Genomic DNA, 23907 nt, shown 5'->3' on the forward strand with positions numbered 1-23907 from the left:
TACATGCTACTTAAAGCTCTAATGAAAGACAAAATAACCAAATATAAAAAACGGATTCTTTTGTACTTGCTAAAAAATAGTACCCACTCTTAGAACCACTCAAAAACCAGATTATTTCTTATTAACCCCTTACCTGACATTTTGAGTAGGATTCCACCTTTCGGAGGGCAGTTCACCACTCTGTGGGTCATCCACAGGCGGATGAAGAATTGAAATGCATACATCTCCATTCTACAAGACACAAACCACATTCAGTACTCAAAAATATGACATAAAAAAGGGACTAAAATTTCTTCTCCTACAAAACTTGGTTTCTTATCATTAGAAAACAATTCTGCTTTCTTTTCACATTTGGAATCAATGTTAAAGAGTTGAACATTTTTTGTATTATAAATATTAACTGACCAATCTCCAAGATATATTTCTTAGTTAAAAAAGAAACACAGTAAGTCTGTAACACTATGCTTCTAAAAAATCAGAAACAAACTTGATAAATCATGTTCCAAGAGTCTTGGGAAACAACTTAATATCTCTATTGTCAGATACAAACTGCACATAAAAAAGGTAAAAAGAAAAAAATCTGTCCTTGCTTAAAACTGCATAGAAATGCTATAATCACCTTTAATACCCATCACTGGTTTCAATGAGTACGATTTATATAAACTGAAAAATACACCTCCCGACAACTTAATTATAACTCCTTCAGTATACGTGATAAAAGAACTCACCACTATGATTTTAATATTTTGGTTTGTAAATTTCTTCATCCTCACCCAAGGACACGCTTATTAATTTTAGAGAGAGGGGAAAGGAGGGGGTAGAGAGAGAAACATCAACTTGAGAAAGAAACGTCAATCAGTTGCTGCTGTTATGTGCCCCAACCAGTGATCAAGCCTGCAAACTTTCAGGTTTATGGGACAATGCTCCAATCAGTTGAGCCCAAACTAGCCAGGGCTGGTTTGTAAATTTAAATTATAGGACCTAATCCACAGGTGCATTTAAGTCAAACACATGGATTGCTTACCATATGTGAAAATAGACTGCTGTTCAACAGAAAAGACTGTGTTAGACAGTCACCTATCTCTTGATCTGTAAAATGAAAGATTCAAACTTTAAAAAAAAAGATTTTACTTATGTATTTATTTATTTGTAGAGAGAGGGGAAGGAAGGGGGAAAGAGGGAGAGAAATACTGATGTGAGAGAAACACCAACTGGCTGCTTCTCCTACGTATCTCGACTGGGGACCTTGTGTGCAACCCAGGCATGTGCCCTGACAGGAAACCAAAGTGGCAACTTTATGGTTCATAGGCTGGAGCTCAATCCACTGAGCCATACCAGCCAAAAAAGTAGAGGTGTAACTATATAATGTGTAAAATTCTTGTATTTACAACCCAGATTTAGATACACACAGATATACAACCATATTGAGATAACAGAACTTTTTACATTCTAAACTCTATTATTGTTACTAGCCCTGACTGGTATGGCTCAGTTGGCTAGGTGTCATCCCAGGAAGCAAAGGTCGGTTCATTTCCAGGCTGGGGCACATGCCTAGGTGGTAAGTTTGGTCCCAGTTGGGGCACATGTGTGAGGGCCTGATCTGTGTTTCTCTCTCACATCGATGCTTCTCTCTCTCCCTTTCTTTCTCCCTCAGTTGCCCTCTCTATAAAAAAAAAAAAAAAAAAAAACTTTAAAAAAACCCAACCTCTATTATTGTCAGATGCCATGAGAAAAGTGAAAGAGCATGATAGAAACCAGGAGAGAGAGAGAAACCAGGTGTATCTGGACAGCAGACACCTGAGAGGTGGTATGGAAGAATGAAAACCGTAGTGGTTGAGGAACTTTGACATGGGCCCTAAATAATAAGTACAATTTTAAACAACCCAAAGGAAATCTGGACATGAGTTTGCCTGTAGAAATAAACCAACATCAGAAAAGATAGGATAAAATATACTTGGGTAGTTGTACTTGCTTTTTACTGCTATTGTAATGAATTACCACAAATTCAGTGGCCTGAAACAACTCAAATTTATTCTTCTTCAGTTTTCTAAGTCAAAGCCTGCCACTGCTCTAACAGAGCTAAACTTCCTGGGGGCATTAAGAATCCCTCTCCTTGTCCCTCCTAGTTTCTAAAGGCCACCCACATTCCTTTGGTCTTGGCTTCCTACCTCTCATCCTCAAAAGCAAGCACTGTATTTCTTTCAAAATCACATCTCCTCTCATTCTGATTTGTGATTATGCTGGGCCCACCTAGATAATTCAGAGTAATTTCTTTATTTTAAGGTCAGCTGATTAGCAGCAACCTTAATTCCTCTTTAATATGTAACCTAATATATAATAATTCTAGGAAGTAGGAGTGGACATCTCAAAAGAGCCATTAGTCTACCTACCCAAGTAGCAAAGAACCTAGTTTTAATGAAAAATAAAAGGCAAACAAATTGAAAAGGGAAAAAAAAACTATTTTCATTTGCAAATGACAAAAAACTCCAAAAATCCACAAGAAAGCTAATAACAAACAAGTAAAGCTAATAAAGCAAATTCAGCAAAGTTGCAGGGTACAAGGTCAATACTCAAAAGTCTGTTTTATTTCTATACACCAGTAATGAACATCCTAAAAAAGATACTAAGAAAATAATTTCATTTCTTCCTAGGTATATTTTGTACCTAGGAAGAAATCTTACCAAGGAGGTTAAGGACCTGTACACAGAAAACTACAAAATATGGCTCAAAGAAATTAAAGAAGACCTAAATAAATAAAAGAACATCCTGTGTTCATGGGTAGGAACATTTCATGGTAAGATGAAAACATTCCCCAATTTGATCCTACAGATTCAACACAATACCTTTTTGTAGAAACTGGCACACTGATCCTAAAATGGAAATGGAAATTCAAGGGACCCACAATAGTTAAAACAACTTGAAACAGAAGAATAAAGTGAGAGGACTCCCATTTCCTGATTTCAAAACTTACCACAAAGCTATAGCCAACAAGACAATTTAAAACTAGCATAATGGTGGACATACACATCATAAATATACCTATACATCTATAGTCCATATTTTTTGACAAGGGTACTAAGTCCGTTCAATGGGGAAATAAGTTGGGCTCCTACTGAACACCACGTACAAAATTAACTCAAATGGAACAAAGATCAAAGAATAAAAATCATAAAACTTTTTAACAAAATGGGTAAATCTTCATGACTTTGGATTTGTTTACAGATTAGATAAGACACCAAAAGTATGAGCAACACATAAAAAGTAAATAAAAGTTTTCATTTCGATTAAAAACTTTCATGCCAAGGACATTATCAATGAAGTGAAAAACCTAAAGCTATCTGAGAAAATATTTGCAAGTCATATATCTAATAAGGATTTACTATCCATAATATATAAGGAACTCCTAGAAGTCAAAGACAAAAAGACAAGCTAGCCAATTAAAAAATGGGCAGACCTGAACAGACATTTCTCTGAAGAAGACATGTAAGTGGCAATAAGCACAAGAAAGAATGTTCAACATCATTAGTCATTAAGGGAAATGAAAATAAAAATGAGGTTATCATTTTGCATTCCCTTAGGATGGCTAGAAAGGAAGGAATGAAAGAGGGAGAGGGAGACAGAGGGGAAGGAGGGGGGAGGGATGATAGGGAGGGAGGAAAAGAAATAGCAAGTATTTGTGAGCATATGAAGAAAATGAAACCCTCATATATTATTGGGGGGAACAGAAATGATTCATCTGCTGGATGACAGTTTGGCAGCTCCTTAAAAAGTAAAACACAGCCCTAGCTGGTGTAGCTCAATGGATTGAGCGAGCGCAGGCTTGCGAACCAAAGAATCGCAGGTCGATTCCCAGTCAGGGCATATGCCTGGGTTGCAGGCCAGTTTCCAGCAGGGGACTCATGAGAAGCAACCACACATTGATATTTCTCTCCCTTTCTCCTTTCCTTCCTCTCTAATGATAAACAAAATCTTTAAAAAAAAAAAAAAAAAGTAAAACACAGAATTACTATTTGTCCCCACAATTTCACCCCTAGGTATATAACCAAAAGAATTGAAAAAGGTACTTAAATACACATGTACACATGCATACGGTCATAATAGCACTAATTACACACCCAGAAGCCTATCAATAGACAAACGAATAAACAGTCTGAGATATAAACACAATGGAATAGTATTTGGTGATAAAGAGGATGAAGTGTTGACATATGCTACAACATGGGTGAACATCCAAAACATGCTAAGTAAAAACCATACACAAAAGGTCACAAGTATCCTTTATATAATTCCATTTATATGAAATATCCAGACATATAATACAGAGAGAACACTAACTGGTGGTTGTCAGAGTCTAGGAAAAAATGGAAATCGGGAGAAACTGCTCACTGGGCACGGTTTTACACTGGAGTGATGGACATGCTGTACAAATACAGGTGGGTAGTTGCACAATGGGAGTACAGTAAATGCCACCGACATGGGTTCACATTAAATGATTTATTTTAGCCCTGGCTAGTGTAGCTTAGGACTGAGCCACGGCCTGTTAATGCCCCCCAAAGGGTCAATGGTTTGATTGCCCAGTCAGGGTTCATGCCTGAGTTGCTAGCCGGGTCCCCAAGTAGGGGGCACGGAAAGGTAACCACACACTGCTGTTTCTCTCCCTCTCTTTCTCCCTCCCTTCCCCTCTAAAAATAAAATATTTTTAAAAAAAAGGTTTATTTTATGTATGTGAATTTCACATCAACAAATTATTTTCAAAAGGAGAAGAAACCCTGACCCCATGGCTCAGTTACTTGGAGTATCATCCCATGTACCAATGGGCTAAGGGTTCAATCCTGTCAGGGCACAAGCACAAAGCTCCAACTGATCAATGAGAAACTGATCTATGTTTCTCTCTCCTGCCCTGCCCCCCAGAAACCAATAAAACATGTTCTTGGGTGAGGATCTAAAAAAGGGGGATGGGGGAGAATGAGAAAGGGGAGAAGATAGAGGAGGAAGGAAAGGAGATGATGATAATGATAATGGGAAAGTTCTAGGCCTCCATAAAGGCAGTTCTACAATATAAAAGGAAGACTATTTTACCATGGTCCCATCCAAACCCAATTAAACTGCAATCTCCAGTATTATTTTTAACATCACCACATGATTCTGATATGCAGCCAAATTTGAGCACATCAATGCCTAGAGCAACTCCTCACCCATTATCTTAAATTTAGAATGCAGAAGACCTGCAAATCCATGAACATAATCACAAATATATACATTAAATCCTGCTTGACACAAATTATTGGGCTGGCCAAAAGATTCATTTGTTTTTTTCTATAAGATGGCTTTAATAGTGCTTAGTGGCCTTTAATTTCATTCGAAACTATTTTCTTAGATTGTATTGTGATACCTGTCATATCAGTGTACATTAAAAAGAAACATCAAAATTGGTAAATTTTGTGTACCAATTTTAATATTGAAGATGGAAGAAAATACACATTTTTGGCATATTATGCTTTATTATTTCAAGAAAGGTTAAAACTGCAAATGAAATGCAAAATAAGATTTGTGCAGTGTATGGAGAAGGTGCTGTAACTGATTGAATATATCAAGGGTGGTTTGCTCAGTTTTGTGCTAGAGATTTCTCTCTGTACAATGATCCATAGTTAGGTAGACCAATTAAAGTTGATAGCGATCAAACCGAGACACTGAGAAAAATCAATGTTGAATCATATGGGAGATAGCCGACATACTCAAAATATCCAAATCAAGCACTGAAATCATTTTCACCAGTTTGGTTATGTTATTTGCTTTGATGTTTGGATTCCACACAGTTTAAATGGAATAAAAACCTTCTTGACTGTATTTCTGCATGTAATTTTCTACTTAAACATAATGAAAACATTCCATTCTTAAAACATTGTGATGGGTGATGAAGGATGGATACTTGACAATAATGTGGAACAAAAGAGATCCTAGAGCAAGTGAACTTCACCACCACTAACCACATTACATGCTGATCTTCACCCAAAGATGGTATTGTGTTAAATGGTGTGACTAGAAAGGAGTCCTCCATTAGGAGCTCCTTTCAAAAAACCAAATGGTTAATTCCTGCAAGTACTGCTCCCAATTAGACCAACTGAAAGGAACATTTAAAGAAAAGCATCCAGAATTAGTCAACAAAATGCATAACCTTCCATCAGGACAACACAAGACCTCATGTTTCTTTGATGACCAGGCAAAACTGTTACAGCTTGGCTGGGAATTTCTGATTTGTCCACTGTACTCACCGGACATTGTACCTTCAAATTTCCCTAGTCTTTACAACATTCTCTTAATGGAAAAAATTTCTATTCCCAGGAAGACTGCAAAAGGCACCTGGAACAGTTCTTTGCTCAAACAGATAAAATATTTTGCCTTGGCTGGTGTAGCTCAGTGGATTGAGCATGGGATGCAAAGGATCAACGGTTCAATTCCCAGTTAGGGTACATGCCTAGGTTGTGGGTCAGGTCCCTTGTATGATGCATGTGAGAGGCAACCATACATTGATGTCTCTCTCCCTCTCTCCCTCCCCTCTCTAAAAATAAGTAAATAAAATCTTAAAAAAAAAAAAAGATTACAGAGTTCATGCTCTGGCCAAGTGGCTCTGTTAGTTGGAACATTGTCTTCTACACCAAAAGGTTATGGGTTTGATCCCCACTGAAGACACTTACCTGTGCTGCAAGTTGGGTCCCCAGTCAGGGGTGTACAGGAGGCAACCGATCAGTGTTTCTCTCCCCCCACCCCCCCACCGCCAACCACCCAATCAATGTTTCTCTGTGTCTCTCTTTAAAATTCAGAAAAATATCCTCAGGTAAAGTTTAAAAAATAAAAGTAAAAACCATTACAAAGTTGAAGCACCTTGTTTCTAGTTATTTAACAACATAATACAAAAATAGATTTGTCTCACCTAGAAGAATAAAAAGCAGCTAAGGACAAGAAATATATGTTTTAAGTTTTCTATTACATACTTTTTTCTAAATAAAGTCTGTAGTTTACTTAATGGTTTTGGTAAACATACCATGGTTGTTTATAACATATTAATACTAGAGGAATCTGAGGAAAAAATATATATAAAAACTTTCTGTACTGTTTTGGAAACTTTTAAAGTCTAAAATTATTTCAAAGTAATTTTTTTAAAGGAGTGGGTTTACACTTAGTATTTTTAGTATGCTTTTTAAAATTCCTAGACAGTGAAATCAAAGCATTTTAATAAAAACTACTCTAAATGTTTTAGACTTTAAAATTTTATATTTAAAATTTATGAGCAAAAAAAGAAAGAAAAGGTAAAAGAACTCATGGATCAGGACAACAGTGTCAACACTGCCAGGGGAAAGAAGGGGACAGAAGGGGAAAGGAGGTGGGGGAGGCTATAGAGGCATAAATGGTGACGGATGGAGACTTGACTTGGGGTGGTTAACACACAATACAGTGTAGAGATGATGTGTTGTAGAATCGCGCACCTAAAACCTATAAAATTTTTATAACCAGTGAATTTAAAAAATGGAAAAAATAAAATTCATATGAAATGAGTTTAAAATAATGAAGTTAAGCAGTTTGTGCTAGGCTTGCAAAATCAGAGAATGCAATACTGAAACTTTATAAATCAATTCTAATGTGATTTCTGTGGCTTCATTATTTGATTCCTAAGTAGAATAACCATTAAAATAAATTCTCTGAAAAATCAAAGAAATACCACACAGGAGCTCTATGAGCTAATTCCACTAAACGAAGAAGGAATAACAATAATCAAAGAGAAAGATATATGTTGAATGATCAAAGGAGATGAAGCAGTACCAACTAAGCTACCCATATATTTTACTATCTGAAAAAAATTTAATTGCTATCAAATAAGAAGGGAATAAACCCTTATTATAAAATATCTTGCTATTTCAAGGATTCAAATATACTTCCCATCAAAATGCACCCCCTGTAAACATAATGATGTACATGGAGTAAAGAAAGACCATATAGGTGGATAGCAAGATAGAAATGGTAGAAAAAGACAGGTATCTAAAGGTTAATTAGACTTCCAGCCAAGATGGAGACATAGGTAGATACACTGTGCCTGCTCACACAATCGAAAGAAGGCTAACAAAAAATTTAAAAATAAAAAGCAACCAGAACAGAAAACCAAACTGTATGGAAGTCCGACAACCAAGGAACATTCATCCAGACCAGTAGGAGGGGCGGAGAGGACTAGCAGCAAAGCGGTGGCTGATGGACCTGGTGAGGTGGCGGCTGGCAGACTGGGTGGTCCCAGTGGTCACATTCGTGACCAGATAAACCAGGAAGAATAACTAAGGAGCGAGACAGACAGAGCAACCCAGGGTTCCAGCACAAGGAAATCAAGACTCAAAGCCTCTGACTAAAAACACCTGAAGGGGTCCAGGTGGCAGTGGGAGAAATTCCCAGTCTCACAGGAGCGTTGGCTAGAGAGACCAACAGGGTCCCAGGACTTACATAAACCCACCCACCAGGGAATCAGCACCAGAAGGGCCCAATTTGATAGTGGGAAGTGCCAGAAGTGACTGAAAACCGGCAGAGAGAAAAGTAAGAGGCATTGTTCCCTGTCTACCCCTCCCCCACAGACAGTGTCACAAAGCAGCAACTTGGGTTTTCCCACCCTGGTGAACACCTAAGGCTCTGCCCCTCATACATAACAGGCACCGGGAGACACACACACACAAATGGCCCAAATGAAAGAACAGATCAAAGCTCCACAGCAAATACAACTAAGCAACAAACAGCTAGCCAACCTATCAGATGCACAGTTCAAAACACTGATGATCAGGATGCTCACAGAACTGGCTGAATTTGGTCGCAAAGTAGATGAACAAATGAAGGCTACGCTAAGTGAAATAAAGGAAAATGTACAGGGAACCAGCAGTGACAGGAAGGAAACTCTTGACTCAAATCAATGGAGTGGACCAGAAGGATGAAACAACCAAACAGAAAAGAATGAAGAAATAAGAATTCAAAAAAAATGAGGAAAAACTCAGGATCCTCCAGGACATCTTTAAACGTTCCAACATCCAAATTATAGTGGTACCAGAAGGGGAAGAGGAAGAGCAACAAGGGGAAAACTTACTTAAACAAATAATAAAGGAAAACTTCCCCAATCTGGCAAAGGAGATAGACTTCCAGGAAGTCCAGGAAGCTCAGATAGTACCAAAGGAGTTGGACCCAAAGAGGAACACACCAAGGCACATCATAATTACATTACACAAGATTAAAATGAATGAGAGCATCCTAGACGTAGCAAGAGATAAGGGGACAGTTATCTACAAAGGAGTTCCCCTCAGACTGTCAGCTGATTTCTCAAAAGAAACCTTGCAGGCAAGAAGGGGCTGAAAAGTAGTATTCCAAGTCATGAAATGCAAGGGCTACATCCAAGATTGCTCTATCCAGCAAAGCTATCACCTTTACAATGGAAGGGCAGGTAAAGTGCTTCTCAGATAAGGTCACCAAGCCCTTATTATATGAAATGAAAGGGATTTATCTAAGAAAAAGAAGATAAAGAAGATGAACAGTGAAAGGACAGCAAACTCACAGTTATTAAGAACCACACCTAAAACAAAAGCAAACTAAGAGGACAGCTAGATCAGGAGCAGAACCATAGAAATAAAGATCACATGGAGGGTTATCAGCAGGGGATGGGGAGAGAGAGGGAAAAGGTATAGAGAATAAGTAGCATAAATGGTAGGTAGAAAATAGACAGGGGGAGGTTAAGAATAGTATAGGAAACATAGAAGCCAAAGAACTTATATGTATGACCCATTGACATGAACTAAATAAAGTAGGGGAATGTGGGTGGGAGGGGGTATGCAGGGCGGAGGAGAATAAAAGGGGAAAATGGGACAACTTTAATAGCATAATCAATAAAATATATTTTAAATAAATGTAAAAACTAGTATAAAAATTAGCATGCTGTAAATTTTTTCAATATATATTAATTTTTTTATAAATAAAGATTAGAGAGCAGTGAGATTGAGTTGCCATAGCTGTCATGTTCACAGTGAAGAACAATGTGCACGAAAACCTCATATATTAACACGGTTTATGAAGCCAATGGGGTTCTAGTTGGTTGTCTACTTCTGAGCACACAATACATAACCAGGAAAATATTTTTTCAGTTCACTCAAGATATTACAAAAAAGCAGAAAGGAGTAGATTGTCCAGCACAATTACTGATGAAAAGTTCATATTCAATTTCGTTTGTTCTCCAATATTCCCGATATTCATAAATTTTACAAACGTGGCAATGATAAAGGAAATGTTAAAATAACTGAATTTGCTCATATAACACAGCAGTAGTTTTAACTTTGGGGGCTGTAGTAGTGTGTCTATGGATGTATTTAAAAATAACCAAAGCTTTTGTAATTTTTTAAACTTGATATATTAAACTCTGTGTTCAACCAGTAATAGTCTATAATGTTTATTTTTAGTGCTCACTGAGTTAATATACCAAAAACTCTTTATCAATTCCCATAGTTTGGAATTTGAGTACGCATTTGCTTTTTTATTTTTGTTTTGTTGTTACTGTCATTGTATCCTCTTGTATCCTCAGGCATAAATAACTCTGCAGTAAACATTTTGGTGATTATAGCAATTGGACATCAAAACCCATTGTGTTTCTAGCATAGGTAGGTGAGTAGAATGCAACTTCCAAGAATATCTTTTTGTCCAAGACCCATGAGCCCCCATAATCTCTAAGAAACACAAATATTGACATGGGACCTCAAAAAATTGAATTTTAATTAACATTTCGAGAATGTATCAAAGGTAAATTAAATAATGTGAGAAAAGTCTCTTGTAATTCCTTTAAATCAAAAGAACTACATCGAATTTAATTCTTAACTATGACTTATCATTTATTTTAAAATAAAACATTTAAGCTACAGAAAACAATGGAATATTTATAAGACATGCATGCATTATTTTATTGTTAAAACTTTTATTATAAATACAAAAACTATTTTTAAAAATAATAACCCAATGCTAACTCTAATGACACAGAATGCAACAGCCCATACCTAAATAGTAAAAAGCAGTGAAAAGAGGAGTTTATCCATCTACACACTTCCCTTTTTCAGAACTCTGAATCCTTTATTCTGGTTTCTGTTTCTTTCTTTTTTTTGAGAGGAGTTTGAGAGTTAGAAAACAGATGGAAACAAGTGAGTATATGGCTTTAAGGTGAATCAGTTCTCTATAGGAAGACAAAAGCTTCAGTCTTGGCAATTCATTTTGCTATCTAAAATCTAAATATACTATACAGTTTTGAAGGCAAGAACTGATTATTACATGGGCAGGGGCACAAAAATATTTGTGTGAATGCAGTTTAAACTAATGAAACACTGAATTATTTCTATAATTCTCTTCTACAACAAGATAATTTTTTAATACAGAATAATCTAAGGTATTCACTACTGTTTATTTGTATTGTGGTTATGTCAAATACTGAAGACACTAAAGAAGATAATATTTTAGGAGCTTTACTTCTAAAAATGTGACTACATATCACCTTTTGAGCACAGTTTGTCCTGTTTTAAGAATAATGAAGATAACACCTTACAGAAAAAGCAGGTTGTGAAAAACAGTAAAGCTGTTCCTGTACACTAATTTATACAGACTGAGATCCAAATTCAGACCCTAAATAAACTGAGTTCTCCATTTCTCGCCCACAAGCATTTTCAAGTCTATACAATCTGGAGCAAAAGTGCTTCCCAATACCCAACAAGCCAAAAACAGCACTATATGACTTAGGCTATAACTTTTTAAAAGCAAGTTTAGCCCTGACTAAACTCAGTGCTCAGTGTGTTGGGCATCATCACGCAAACTGAAAGGTTGCCAGTTCAATTCCCAGTCAGGGCACATGCCTGGGTTGCAGGCCAGGTCCTCCATTGGAGGTGGGCAAGAGGCAACTGATAGATAGTTCTCTCATATATCGATATTTCTCTCCCTCTCTTCCCCCTTCTCTAAAAATAAAAATACAGTAAGATTAAATTTAAAAAAAATTTTTAAGCAAATTTAATGCTTGGGTCATAGCTACAATAAAATGACACCACTTCAGAGCCCTATTGCAATGAAAAAATTTACAGAATGGTAAAAGAGTGAACTCAAGGGATATTTAGTGGGCCCTGAAATAGTATTCTGAGAAACATAATGCATCATTCTAGCATCTGTACAGATTAACACAAAGGTAGGTAAATTTCATCCACAGAACTAGAAATGATTTCCCCAGGCATATGGGTCTTGTCCAGTGAAAGAACCTCACCTTGGATTTATTCCAAAAGGGGCTCTCAATTGCTCTGCAGCAACTCCTGAAAAGAGGGCAGTCCAAATATAGTAGGATAAATCCCCCCAAAAAGCTGAATCTCTGTTCATAGCAACAGGTGACCCTTGCTGTGAAGCTAGAGGACAGGTACACAAATAAATTGGTATGACTTTATCTACTAAATTTAAAAAATGCAAATGTTATTAACACATATGCATTATACCTTAGCAATGAGGAGCAAAGGCCTAAAGCCTCAATCTTAAATTAACTAAACTATACATTGGTATTATAAAACTATTCTTAATTTTGAACAATTAAACTAGAGATTATTATTATTATTAGCTAAAAGTGGGAAACCATAACTAGTCCTTTGTGGCTATAGCACTAACTACCACACCATACTGAATTATAAAGGCAATTTTTAAAAACTGTAACTGAAAAACAAATCTTCGGAGAAACTTATAATAGATGTCTCTTACCTCATAAATGTTGGGGTGCCACATTTTCGTCAAGAATCTGAAGGTAGGTGGTGAATATGGGTAGTCAATAGGAAATTTAATATGCGCCTGAAAAGAAAAAAACACAAAATACTAATAAATGAGATTACAGGTTATTCATTTGCCTAATAATTACCCTATTATACCTCAATGAAACAAAATTCCTTTGTATAGAGTCTGGGGATTAAAAATAGCTCATATATATGTTGTTACCCCAATGCCAGGGCTTTTATTACAGCATCTCTTCAAATATTTCTAAGAGTTTATGTTAAATCAACAAAACTCAACAGCTACATAATTTTTAACTGAGCTCACATGAGTGACAACAATAACATGGACAGGTGTGCCACATTAATTAAAATAATATAACATTATGGTAAATAATATAGAACAAAGTTTTTTTTAAGGTTTATTTTATTCTCATCCCAAGAGGAGAAGGGAGGCAGGGGGGGAGGGAAGTGGGGGAAAGAGAGATAAAGAGAGAAAGAGAAAAAAAAAGAAACATCAACTGGCTGCCTCCTGTATATGCCCCAACTGGGAATGAAATCCACAATCTAGACATATGCCCTGACCAGGAATCGAACTGGCAACCTTTTGGTTATAGGATTACGTTCCAACCAGTGAGACACATGACCAAGGCAGTATTTTCTTCACTCACATAATTCAACCAGCACCCAGATAACAAATGCTACCATTTTCAAGTAGCTCCTTCCAGTAGTTTCTTGATGCATACATATGCTTATTTCTTTACAAAATTTATTTTCAAAGATTTGAATATATTGTTTTTTACTGTTTTTCCATCTATCATCAATGTTTTCCTATGTCATCAAATAAATTCAAATGTATGACTGTTAGTATATGCATAATGTTGAATCATACAGATATATAGATAAATCATCCCTTATTTTGAGGCACTTGGAGTTTTTTCACCCCTTTGCTATTGCAAATACCGATGCATTAAATGCCCTTGTGTAATGGCGTGGAAAACAGGATCCCAGAAAACAGCAGAACTTCCAACAAACCTGGATTGGAGGAAGTGGAAGTAGATGAAACAAGATAATTTGCATAACAAAAGGCAAGTTAATAGCTGTGCTGCCACCCAGGGTAACTGGGAGCAGATACAGTGTCTGTGCAAAGAGGTAGGGAGGTGGAGGCAACCATACCAGGGGGTACTCCTGCCCTACTAAAGATGGCAGACAATTAAAAAAAGAAAAAAGAAAAAAAAGATGCCAGCCAAAAGAAAGTGAAAGATATGAAGGACCAGACAAAAGTATCCCATTGTGGGAAGTGCTGGATATGACGACATGTGGGAAGTTCCAAGTCAGCATTTAAAAATAAGGGTGGGCTGAGAGAGGAGATACAGCCATGAGGAAGGAGCCAGGAAGCATGGAAATTTCACCATAAGGGCCGAAATAATAGGGAAGCAGCCATGCAAACCGTAGGGGGAATTCAGCCATGAGGTCTGAGAAAAAGCAGCAAGCAGCTATGCAGTTTGTAGTGAAGCAGTCTGCTGTAAGAGCTGGTGTGTAAGGTAGAAGCCATGCCGGCCGGGAGTCAAGACTACCATGTAGTCTGGTGTAGTAAGAAGGAGCAGCAGCCATTTGGTTTGAAATGGTGAAGAGTCCTCCCACCCCCACCCCAGCCAACCACCATGTGGTCTGGTGTGCAAGGGTATGCTATGTGGTTTAGTTTGGAGTAGGAGATGCTATGCAGTTTTGGATTAAGAGCTAAAGTAAGAAGAGGAGACCTCCTGGGGAACCTGTCTAACCAAACACAGATTAGCAGAGGACACTTGGAATGCTGAACTGTAACCAGGAAAGCTGAGCCGTGGACTTCTGCTTTTCTAAAAGATAGTACCTCTGACTGGCGTATTCTGAAACTGGCCTGGTTTAGCAAAGCAGGGGCAGAACTATGTGTTTTGGGGTGTTTTAAAGGGAGTGGGACTTAATGGCAGAAATCAGCCATTATTCTAAATCTGTACAGCCTTTAAGTAAACAACCCCTTTCCTCTTTTCAACAAACTTGCAATGGGAGTCACACTTCTTGGCGGCAGGCAATTGAACCTCACAGCTGTTCCAGAACAGCATAGGCGGGGTTCTGTAACACTTGGCCATATATCATACTTCAAATACAATGAAATCCAGAAAAAGTTTCATCTGACAATACCAGTAAAAGAGAGTGAAGAAGAAAATGAAAGGACAAGCTAAGAGTAAATAAGCTAAAGACATTAATGAAAATGGCAGTGTCAGAACCCTTAAAAATTCTTTCTTCAATAAAAATGTTGAGAAAATTGACAAAAATTGTGAGAATCAACTTCTTCAGAATCTAGAAAATAACCAAAAGCTTGCAGCAATTCAGGGACTATCTATCATTCAAGAAAAACAGCTGAACCTCAACTGGAACAGTGAACTTCGTGGTGTTTTAACTTGTTCTAGTCCCTGTTCTCCAGAGCCATGCTAGGCTTACTACTAACAGCATACACTTGAAATAAAGACCAGCAGCCTTTATTTCTTGATACAAAGACTTACTCCCAAAAAGCTGTTATTACTTGACCTTGCTGGTGATTCCCTAGATGAATCTATTTGTCTGCCTGGTCAAACAATAGACTAACCAAAAAATTTAATAGGAAAAGCTGGGATATGAGAAATCCATAAAAGTTTTGAGGAGCTCTGACAAATTCCTAAAAATCTAGAAGACGAGGTCAATGTGGGGCTGTGCATATGCCCAAACTATATGCACATACTCAGGAAAAGTCATGAGACGTAATTAGAAGGCTGAACTTGAAGATCTGCACAATAAGGAAATGGAGGCTAAGGTGCAATTCGCAACCACCTAGCCAAGTATTAAAGGCTTGCCCAGACAAATACACAAAGTCTGGGAGAGGGGTAAAGAGAAAAGAGATCTATGGAAATCCCAGTTGCCTTCTTTCCAGAAATAAAAAGACTGGTACTAAATACTAATTCATGGGACCATAGCAATCTAAAAATAACTAGAAAATTCACTTTTCAGTTTCAAAACATACTACAAACCTATAGTGATCAAGACAGCTTGGTACTAGTGTAAGGACAATTTAATGCAATTTGAAAAATCCTTTTCAACAAATTGTTTTGAGACAACTGAATCTTCACATGCAAAACTAATAAAGTTATATCTTTTGAAATAGCCATAAGACTCTGTTCTCTCTCTTTTTTATCCTCACTCAAGGACATCTTTGATTTTTAGAGAGAGAAAAGAAGGGAAAGAAGGGGGGAGAGGGAGGGAGGAAAGGAAGAAGGGAGGGGGACAGGGACAGAGACAGACAGAGAGAAACACTGATGTGAGAAACATTGATCAGTTGACAACACCTTCATCAACTGAGCCACCCAGCCACGACCAGTCAGTCCAGCAGTTTCTTGAAAGAATAAATAGTCACCATGTGTCCCACCAAGTCTACTACCAAGTAGGTGAATACCCAAGACAAATTAAAAACATTATATCCACTTAAGAACTTATACACAAATGTTCATGGCAGTATTAACAGTCAAAATGTAGACACCCTGAATGTCTACCAACTGAAAAATGGTTAAACAAAATGCTGTATATATTCATACACTAGACTATTACCAATGAAAGGGAACTGACACGTGCCACATATGGATGAACGTCAAAAACATCAACTATGCAAGAAAAGCCAGTCACAAAAAAACCCACGTATTTATGAAATGTTCAGAATAGTTTGGTATATGCCTAGGGCAAGGGTTAGGGGGTAAGGCTGCAAAGAAATAGAGGTAACTGTTAAAAGATATGGGTCTTTTGATAGGAAATGTTTGAAAACTGACTGTAGTGACGGTTGAACAAATTTGTAAATATACTACAAACCAATGAACTGTGTATTCTAAATGAGTGAATTGTATATATGAATTAAAATCACAATAAAACAGTCTTTTTTTTTAAGCTATAGTCCAGAAACAGTCACACCCAGTAGCAATAAGCACATCCAGTTCCTCAAATTTTGGTTTCTAAATATTATTCACTCTCTAATAAAAGAAACAAGGGTCTGTGGGAGGAATACTTGATTCTAGAAACAGGGCAGAAAAAATACAAAATGAGCCTGGAGCATCTTAGAATGTCTTTTCAAAAAGTAAGGATGCTAAAGAAAAACATGGAGGTATGTCAGGAGCCAACATGAAAGGGCTCCTTATGGTCAAAACTAAAATCACTAAGAGTATTGAGCCCTGGCTGGTGTAGCTCAGTGGATTGAGCATGGGCCTGCCAATCAAAGCATTTCCGGTTCAACTGCCAGTCAGGGCACATGCCTGGGTTGCAGGCCATGAACCCAGAATGGAGTGCAACCACACATTAATGTTTCTCTCCCTCTCTTTCTCCTTCCCTTCTCCCCTTTCTAAAAATAAATAAATAAAACCTCTAAAAAATAAATAAATAAACCATAAAAAAAGTACTGATTGATAAACAAAAGTATAAAATATAAATGAGTACACAGTGGTATAAATTGCTGAATGAAAAAATACTGGGAAGAGAAATCTTCCGTATAGCAGTACTCCCAACAATAGATCCCATTTAATTCCCTCTGCCTCGAGTGTAGGCTGCATTTAATGATTCAATTCTTCAGAATGAAGCATGGAAAGGAGGAATTAGTAACTTGATGGTGGAGGAAACTGGCAGTACCACCTTAACCAAGTGACCAAGGTTAACATCACCAGTGCTAAATCATGTTAAAATCATGAGTTCCCTGACATGATCTAGTGAGAAAAATGGTTCATCCCTATGGTGTTGTTTTATTCCAAAACACGTTAACTCCAGTCTAATAAGAAAAACATTAGACAAACCCAAATGGAGAGGCAGTCTACAAAATACCTGACCAGTTCTCTTTGAACTGATAAAGGTCATGAAAAAAAAAGGAGGAGCCATCAAATACTAAAGAAGTCTAAGGAGACAGTATAGTATCCTGAACTGGATTCAGGAATAATAAAAAGACACTGGGGTCATAGGAGGAATAGAGTGTGACTGCTGAAGGGGTATGGGATTTCTTTGGAGAGGTGATGAAATATACTGAAATTAGATGGTGGTGATGGTTGTACAACCTTGTGAATACACTAAATGCCATCAAACTGTACACCTTGAAAGAATGAATTTTGGTCATTTTAGGACTTCCGCCAAGATGGAGGTATAGGTGGATGTGCCGTGCCTTCTCACACAACCAAGTTTGGGGACAACTAAATATTAGCATCAGAAAACACAACCAGAACACGGAAAATTGAACTTTTCGGAAGTCCATTAACAACAAATTCTTCAGCCCGACCGGTAAGGGGCGAAACCGGCGTCTAGTGAGGGGTTGCACAGGAGGACTGAATCGGACCCGGGCGCGGAATCCAGACGCGCGAATCCAGACGCACGGGTTCCAAACGCAGGACTGGACCTAGTGAGCGACCGAGCAACCCACCGGGTGAGCGACTGCAGAGGAGACACTGGAGAGGCGGTGCTGCGTGTTGACTGCGGTTGCCTGTTTGCGGGCGAGCGGACAGGCGAGGGAGTGGGTGGTTGGGGTGGGCGGTTGGACCGGGGCCCAGCGTCCCCGCGGCAAACGGCCGTAGAGGGCGCCGCCATTTCCCCGCTCTGACCACGCCCCCACATACAGCGTCACAACCCAGCGACCTGGGAGTCCAAGGTGCCGCTTCTCACATTTAAAGGGCCAGAACAGACCAAAAATGTCGCAGGAAGACCTCAAAGCCCCAGAGATAAATCTAAGCGACGAAGAAATAGCAAAACTCTCAGACGCACAGTTTAAAACACTGGTCATCAGCTTCCTCACAGATCTGGTTGATTATACCAACAAATTAGACAAATATATGAAGGCTAAACTAATGGAAATGAATGGAATTCCACAGGAAACCCATAGCGTTGAAAAGGAAACTGGGACTCAAATCAATGGAGTGGACCAGAAGAAAGCAAATAATGGCCAAACAGAAAAGAGTCAAGGAGCAAGAATTCAAAGAAATGAGGACAGACTTAGGAACCTCCAGGACATCTTTAAACGCTCTAATATCCGAATTATAGGGGTACCAGAAGGGGGAAAGACACAGCCACCAGTGGAAAACTTATTTGAACAAATAATAAAAGAAAATTTCCCCAATCTGGCAAAGGAAATAGACTTCCAAGAAATCCAAGAAGCTCAGAGAGTACCAAAAAAGTTGGACTCAAGAAGAAACACACCAAGGCATATCATAATTACATTAGCCAAAATTAAAATGAAGGAGAGAATCCTAGAAGCAGCAAGAGCTAAGGGGACAATCACCTACAAAGGAGTCCCCATCAGACTGTCAGCAGATTTCTCAAAAGAGACCTTACAGGCAAGAAGGGGCTGGAAAGAAATATTCCAAGTCATGAAATCTAAAGACCTACAACCAAGATTGCTCTATCCAGCAAAACTTTCATTTAGAATGGAAGGACAGATAAGGTGCTTCTCAGATAAGATCAAATTCAAGGAGTTCATCATCACCAAGCCCTTATTATATGAAAAGTTAAAGGGACTTATCTAAGAAAAAGAAGTTAAAGAAACATGAACAGTGAAAGAACAACAAGCTCACAGTTATTAACAACCACACCTAAAACGAAAGCAAACTAAAAGAACAGCTAGATCAGGAGTGGAAACATAGAAATGAAGATCTCAAGGAGGGTTAGCAACAGGGGAGTGGGAGGAGGAGATGGGGGGAGAAGGTACAGAAAATAAGTAGCACAGACAGTAGATAGAAAATAGATGGGGGGGGGGGCAAGAATAGCATGGGAAATATAGAACCTAAAGGACTTGAGACACATGGACATAAACTAAAGGGGGGTAATGGTGGGGATGGGGGGGGCAGGGTGGAGGGGAATGAAGGGGGGAATAGAACAACTGTAACAGCATAATCAATTTAAAAAATTATAAAAAAAGAAAGAATGAATTTTATGATGTGAATTGGAACTCAATTTTTTGAAGAAAAAAAAAAAGGATGCTAGTATAAAAACTAGTGGGGAAGGGTACAGCCACTGTGGAAAACAGTATGGAATTTCCTCAGAAAACTAAAAATGGAACTGCCTTTTGACTCAGCAATTCCACTGCTAGGATTATATCCTAACAGCCTTGAAACACCAAGCCAAAAGAACCTATGCACCCTAATGTTCATAGTAGCACAATTTACAATAGCCAAGTGCTGGAAGCAACCTAAGTGCCATCAGTAAATGAGTGGATCAAAAAACAATGGTACATTTACACAATGAAATACTACGTAGCAGAGGGAAAGAAGGAGCTCCTATCCTTTGCAACACCATGGATGGAATTGGAGCGCATTATGCTAAGTGAAATAAGCCAAGTAGTGAGTGACAAATACCGTATGATCTCACCTTTAACTGGAACATAATCAACAAAAGAAAAAAGCAAATGGAATATAACCAGAGACACTGAAATTAAGAACAATCTAACAAAAGCCTGAAGGGAGGGGGGAGGGGACAATGGGGAGAAGGGTTTTCAGGAACTACTATAAAGGACACATGGACAAAACCAAAGCGGAGGGTAGAAGCAAGGGAGGAAGGTGGGTTTGGCTGGGGTAGGGGGGAGCTGTGAGGGGAAAATGCAGACAACTATAACTGAACAACAATAAAATAATTTAAAAAATAAAAAACAAACTACTGGGGAAAGGAAAAGAAAGAAAGCTAGAGTGGCTACATGAATACCAGAGAAAGTAACTTTAGAATAAGGAATATATCAGGGATAAAAAGAGGGTAATTTCACAATAATAAGGGAGTCAATTCACAAAGAAAATATAATTCTAAATATGTACAATATGCACCAACAGAGCTTTGAGAATAAAATAACTATAAAATTGCATCGCTGAAAAGAAAAAGAGAAATATCCACACACACTATAACTTTTCTCTCAATAACCTAAAGTAGAAGTAGACAGAAAATCAGTAAGAATATAAAAGACAATGCATACATATGCAGCATACATATCCTTTTCCTGGAAATATAGAACATGCACCAAGATATGTCATATTCTGGGACATAATACATATTAACAAATTTTAAAAAATGAAATCATATAGAGCATGTCCTCTGAACACAACTGAATTAAACTAGAAATCAATAAAGATAATTAGATATCACAAAATATTTGGAAATTAGCAGAATAAGTAACTGATGGTTTAAAGATAAAGCCACAAAGTTAAATAGAAAATATTTGCAATTGAGTATGAAAAAATGACTCATGAAAATCGTTAACACACACCTAAAGCAAATAATTCCTTCTGTAAGAAAAAAATGAGAGACTTCCACCAAGATGGAGGCATAGGTGGAAACACTGCACCTTCTTGCACAACCAAGTTTAAAGACAACAAAGTTTTAGTAACAAAAAACACAGACAAAACACAGAAAATTGAACTATATGGAAGTCCGACAATAACGAACCGTTCAGCCAGACCGATAAACCAGCGAAGGAGAGAGCAGTGAGACAGACCCGGCAGGCCCCAGCAGCGGGAAGGAGCAGAGAGGACTGCTATTGCTCCCTCTCTGACCCCGCCCCCACATACAGCATCGCAACCCAGCGACCTGGGCAGCCCTGCCCTGGTGAACACCTAAGGCTCTGCTCCTCATACATAACAGGTGTGAACAGACCAAAACATGGCTCAAGAAGATCTCAAAGCCCCAGAGCCGATAAATCTAAGTGAACAAGAAATTGCCAACCTATCAGATGCACAGTTCAAAACACTGGTGATCAGGATGCTCACAAAACTGGTTGATTTGAGCCACAAATTAGAGGAACAAATGAAGGCTAAACTAACTGAAATGAAGGGAAATGCACAGGAAACCAATAGTGATGGAAAGGAAACTGGGACTCAAATCAAGGGAGTGGACCAGAAAGAGGAAAAAAATGACCAAACAGAAAAGGATGAAGAAACAAGAATTCAAAAAATGAGGAGAGGCTTAGGAACCTCCAGGGCATCTTTAAATGCTCCAACATCCAAATTATAGGGCTACCAGAAGGGGGAAAGGAGCAGCCAAAAGTGGAAAACTTACTTGAACAAATAATAAAGGAGAATGTCCCCAATCTGGCAAAGGAAATAGACTTCCAGGAAATCCAGGAAGCTTAGAGAGTCCCAAAGAATTTGGACCCAAGAAGAAACACAACAAGGCACATCATAATTATATAAGCCAAGATTAAAATGAAGGAAGAATCCTAGAAGCAGCAAGAGATAAGGGGACAGTCACCTACAAAGGACTTCCCATCGGACTGTCAGTGGATTTCTCAAGAGACCTGACAGGCGAGAAGGGACTGGAAAGAAGTATTCCAAGGCATGAAATCCAAAGACCTACATCCAAGATTGCTCTATCCAGCAAAGTTTTCATTTAGAATGGAAGGGCAGATAAAGTGCTTCTCAGATAAGGTCAAATTCAAGGAGTTCATCATCACCAAGCCCTTATTATATGAAGTGTTAAAGGGACTTACCTAAGAAAAAGAAGATAAAAAAGATGAACAGTGAAAGGACAGCAAACTCAGTTAGTAACAACCACTCCTAAAACAAAAGCAAACTAAGAGGACAGCTAGATCAGGAGCAGAACCATAGAAATGGAGATCACATGGAGGGTTAGCAACAGGGGAGTGGGAGAAGGAGAAGGGGGAGAAGGTACAGAAAATAAGTAGCATAGATGGTAGGTAGAAAATAGAGGGAGGGCAAGAATAGTATGGGAAATATAGAATCTAAAGAACTTGAGACATGTGGTCATAAGCTAAAGGGGGGGAATGGTGGGGGAGGGGGTGTGCAGGGTGGAGGGGAATGAAGGGAGGAAATAGAACAACTGTAAAGGCATAATTAATAAAATATATTAACTTTTTTTTAAAATAATTCTTTTTTCTTTTTTTGATCTCCCCAAGAATAAAAAGGAGTTCATATTCTAAAGATCAACTGTTCTGAAGCCACAGTAACAAAGAACCACCAGAACCAGTATAAAATTACTTAATCAATACGTGACAGTTCTATAGCTATGAAATGATAACCAATTTTAAACCCACTCAAATAACTTATCTCAGTGACTGTTTCTGCAAGCCAACCTGTCAGTGACAGCCCCTTACTTCTGAGAGCCAGCCAACTGGGAACACACTCACTTCAACAAACATATTTCTGAAAATGAACAAATCAGTAACTTTCTCACCCAAGTACCCATGTTTTCACAGCTGATGCCAACCCCCATGGCTGTAAAAAATCTACCAAGTCCTAAATGGCACACTTCTCAAAAACCCTGTAAGATAGACAGTTTACTGTATAATTAAAAAAGTGATTTAGAAAACAATAATATATGTGAATGAAGTATACACTGGCCTGAGATGCAATCTGCAATATTAAAGTAACTTTATTATCCCATTATTTATTTTCATATGGAATATCATCCATGACAATATACAATATGAATAGTAAAATATATTCCCATTGTTCCTGCTACCTGGTTATTAGTATTCTATTAAAACAGGTTAAGAAAAAGTTTCTCAGTCCTAAACACAACTATCCTCAGTAATGGATCAGCTGACACAAATGTAGAGTGTTTACTGTTGCATTTGGAATAGTGCCTAGAGTTAAGTGAGGACATTCCCATTGCTGAGTTTTTTTCAGCTATGTCATCAGCTCACATCTGATATAGAATAACATGCCCAACATGACAGCAAAGCAATAAAAACAAGTTTGTTATTAACTTACTGAAAGTTTCAAAAGTCTGTCAACCACTAGTATAAACTTTTAAATAGATCATTAATAGTATGTGAAAAATAAAGTGAGCAGCTATACCTAGTGATACTCTAATATGTGCCACAGGCTTTTAAAGTTAAGAAGTTATGAGTCTTTACTGATTAGAAGTCCCAATTAAAAAGTTTAATTCAAAATTACTGTAATACTGAATATAACTATCCTAAAATCAAAATGAAATATAAAGAACAAGAAATCCCTGTTGATCTTACTGGACTCTAGCTAGTAAATTTCGGACATTTAAGGAGAAGTAACTCAATATTGACACTGACAATAGCAGTCTGTACTTTTAAAGATATAGCAATAAAAATGTTTCTTGCTACTTGGAAAGTAAAATCTTTTATTCC

At 37.8% G+C, this 23907-nt stretch overlaps 1 protein-coding gene across 2 annotated transcripts in view; it reads right to left on the minus strand.

The window, feature by feature from the left end:
• UBE2R2 (ubiquitin conjugating enzyme E2 R2) overlaps positions 1-23907 on the minus strand; it is a 92914-nt gene that overhangs the window by 11510 nt on the left and 57497 nt on the right. For both annotated transcript variants that reach the window (XM_037151588.2, XM_037151587.2), the window contains exons 2-3: positions 12778-12864; positions 134-231 (exon numbers count right to left, since the gene is read on the minus strand). In XM_037151588.2, the coding sequence (XP_037007483.1) occupies positions 134-231; positions 12778-12864 (185 nt within the window). The remainder of the gene's footprint in view (positions 1-133; positions 232-12777; positions 12865-23907) is intronic.

The sequence above is a fragment of the Artibeus jamaicensis genome, unplaced genomic scaffold, assembly GCF_021234435.1.
Source record: "Artibeus jamaicensis isolate MK-2021 breed Jamaican fruit bat unplaced genomic scaffold, CSHL_Jam_final scaffold_1964, whole genome shotgun sequence".
Taxonomy (NCBI): Eukaryota; Metazoa; Chordata; class Mammalia; order Chiroptera; family Phyllostomidae; genus Artibeus; species Artibeus jamaicensis.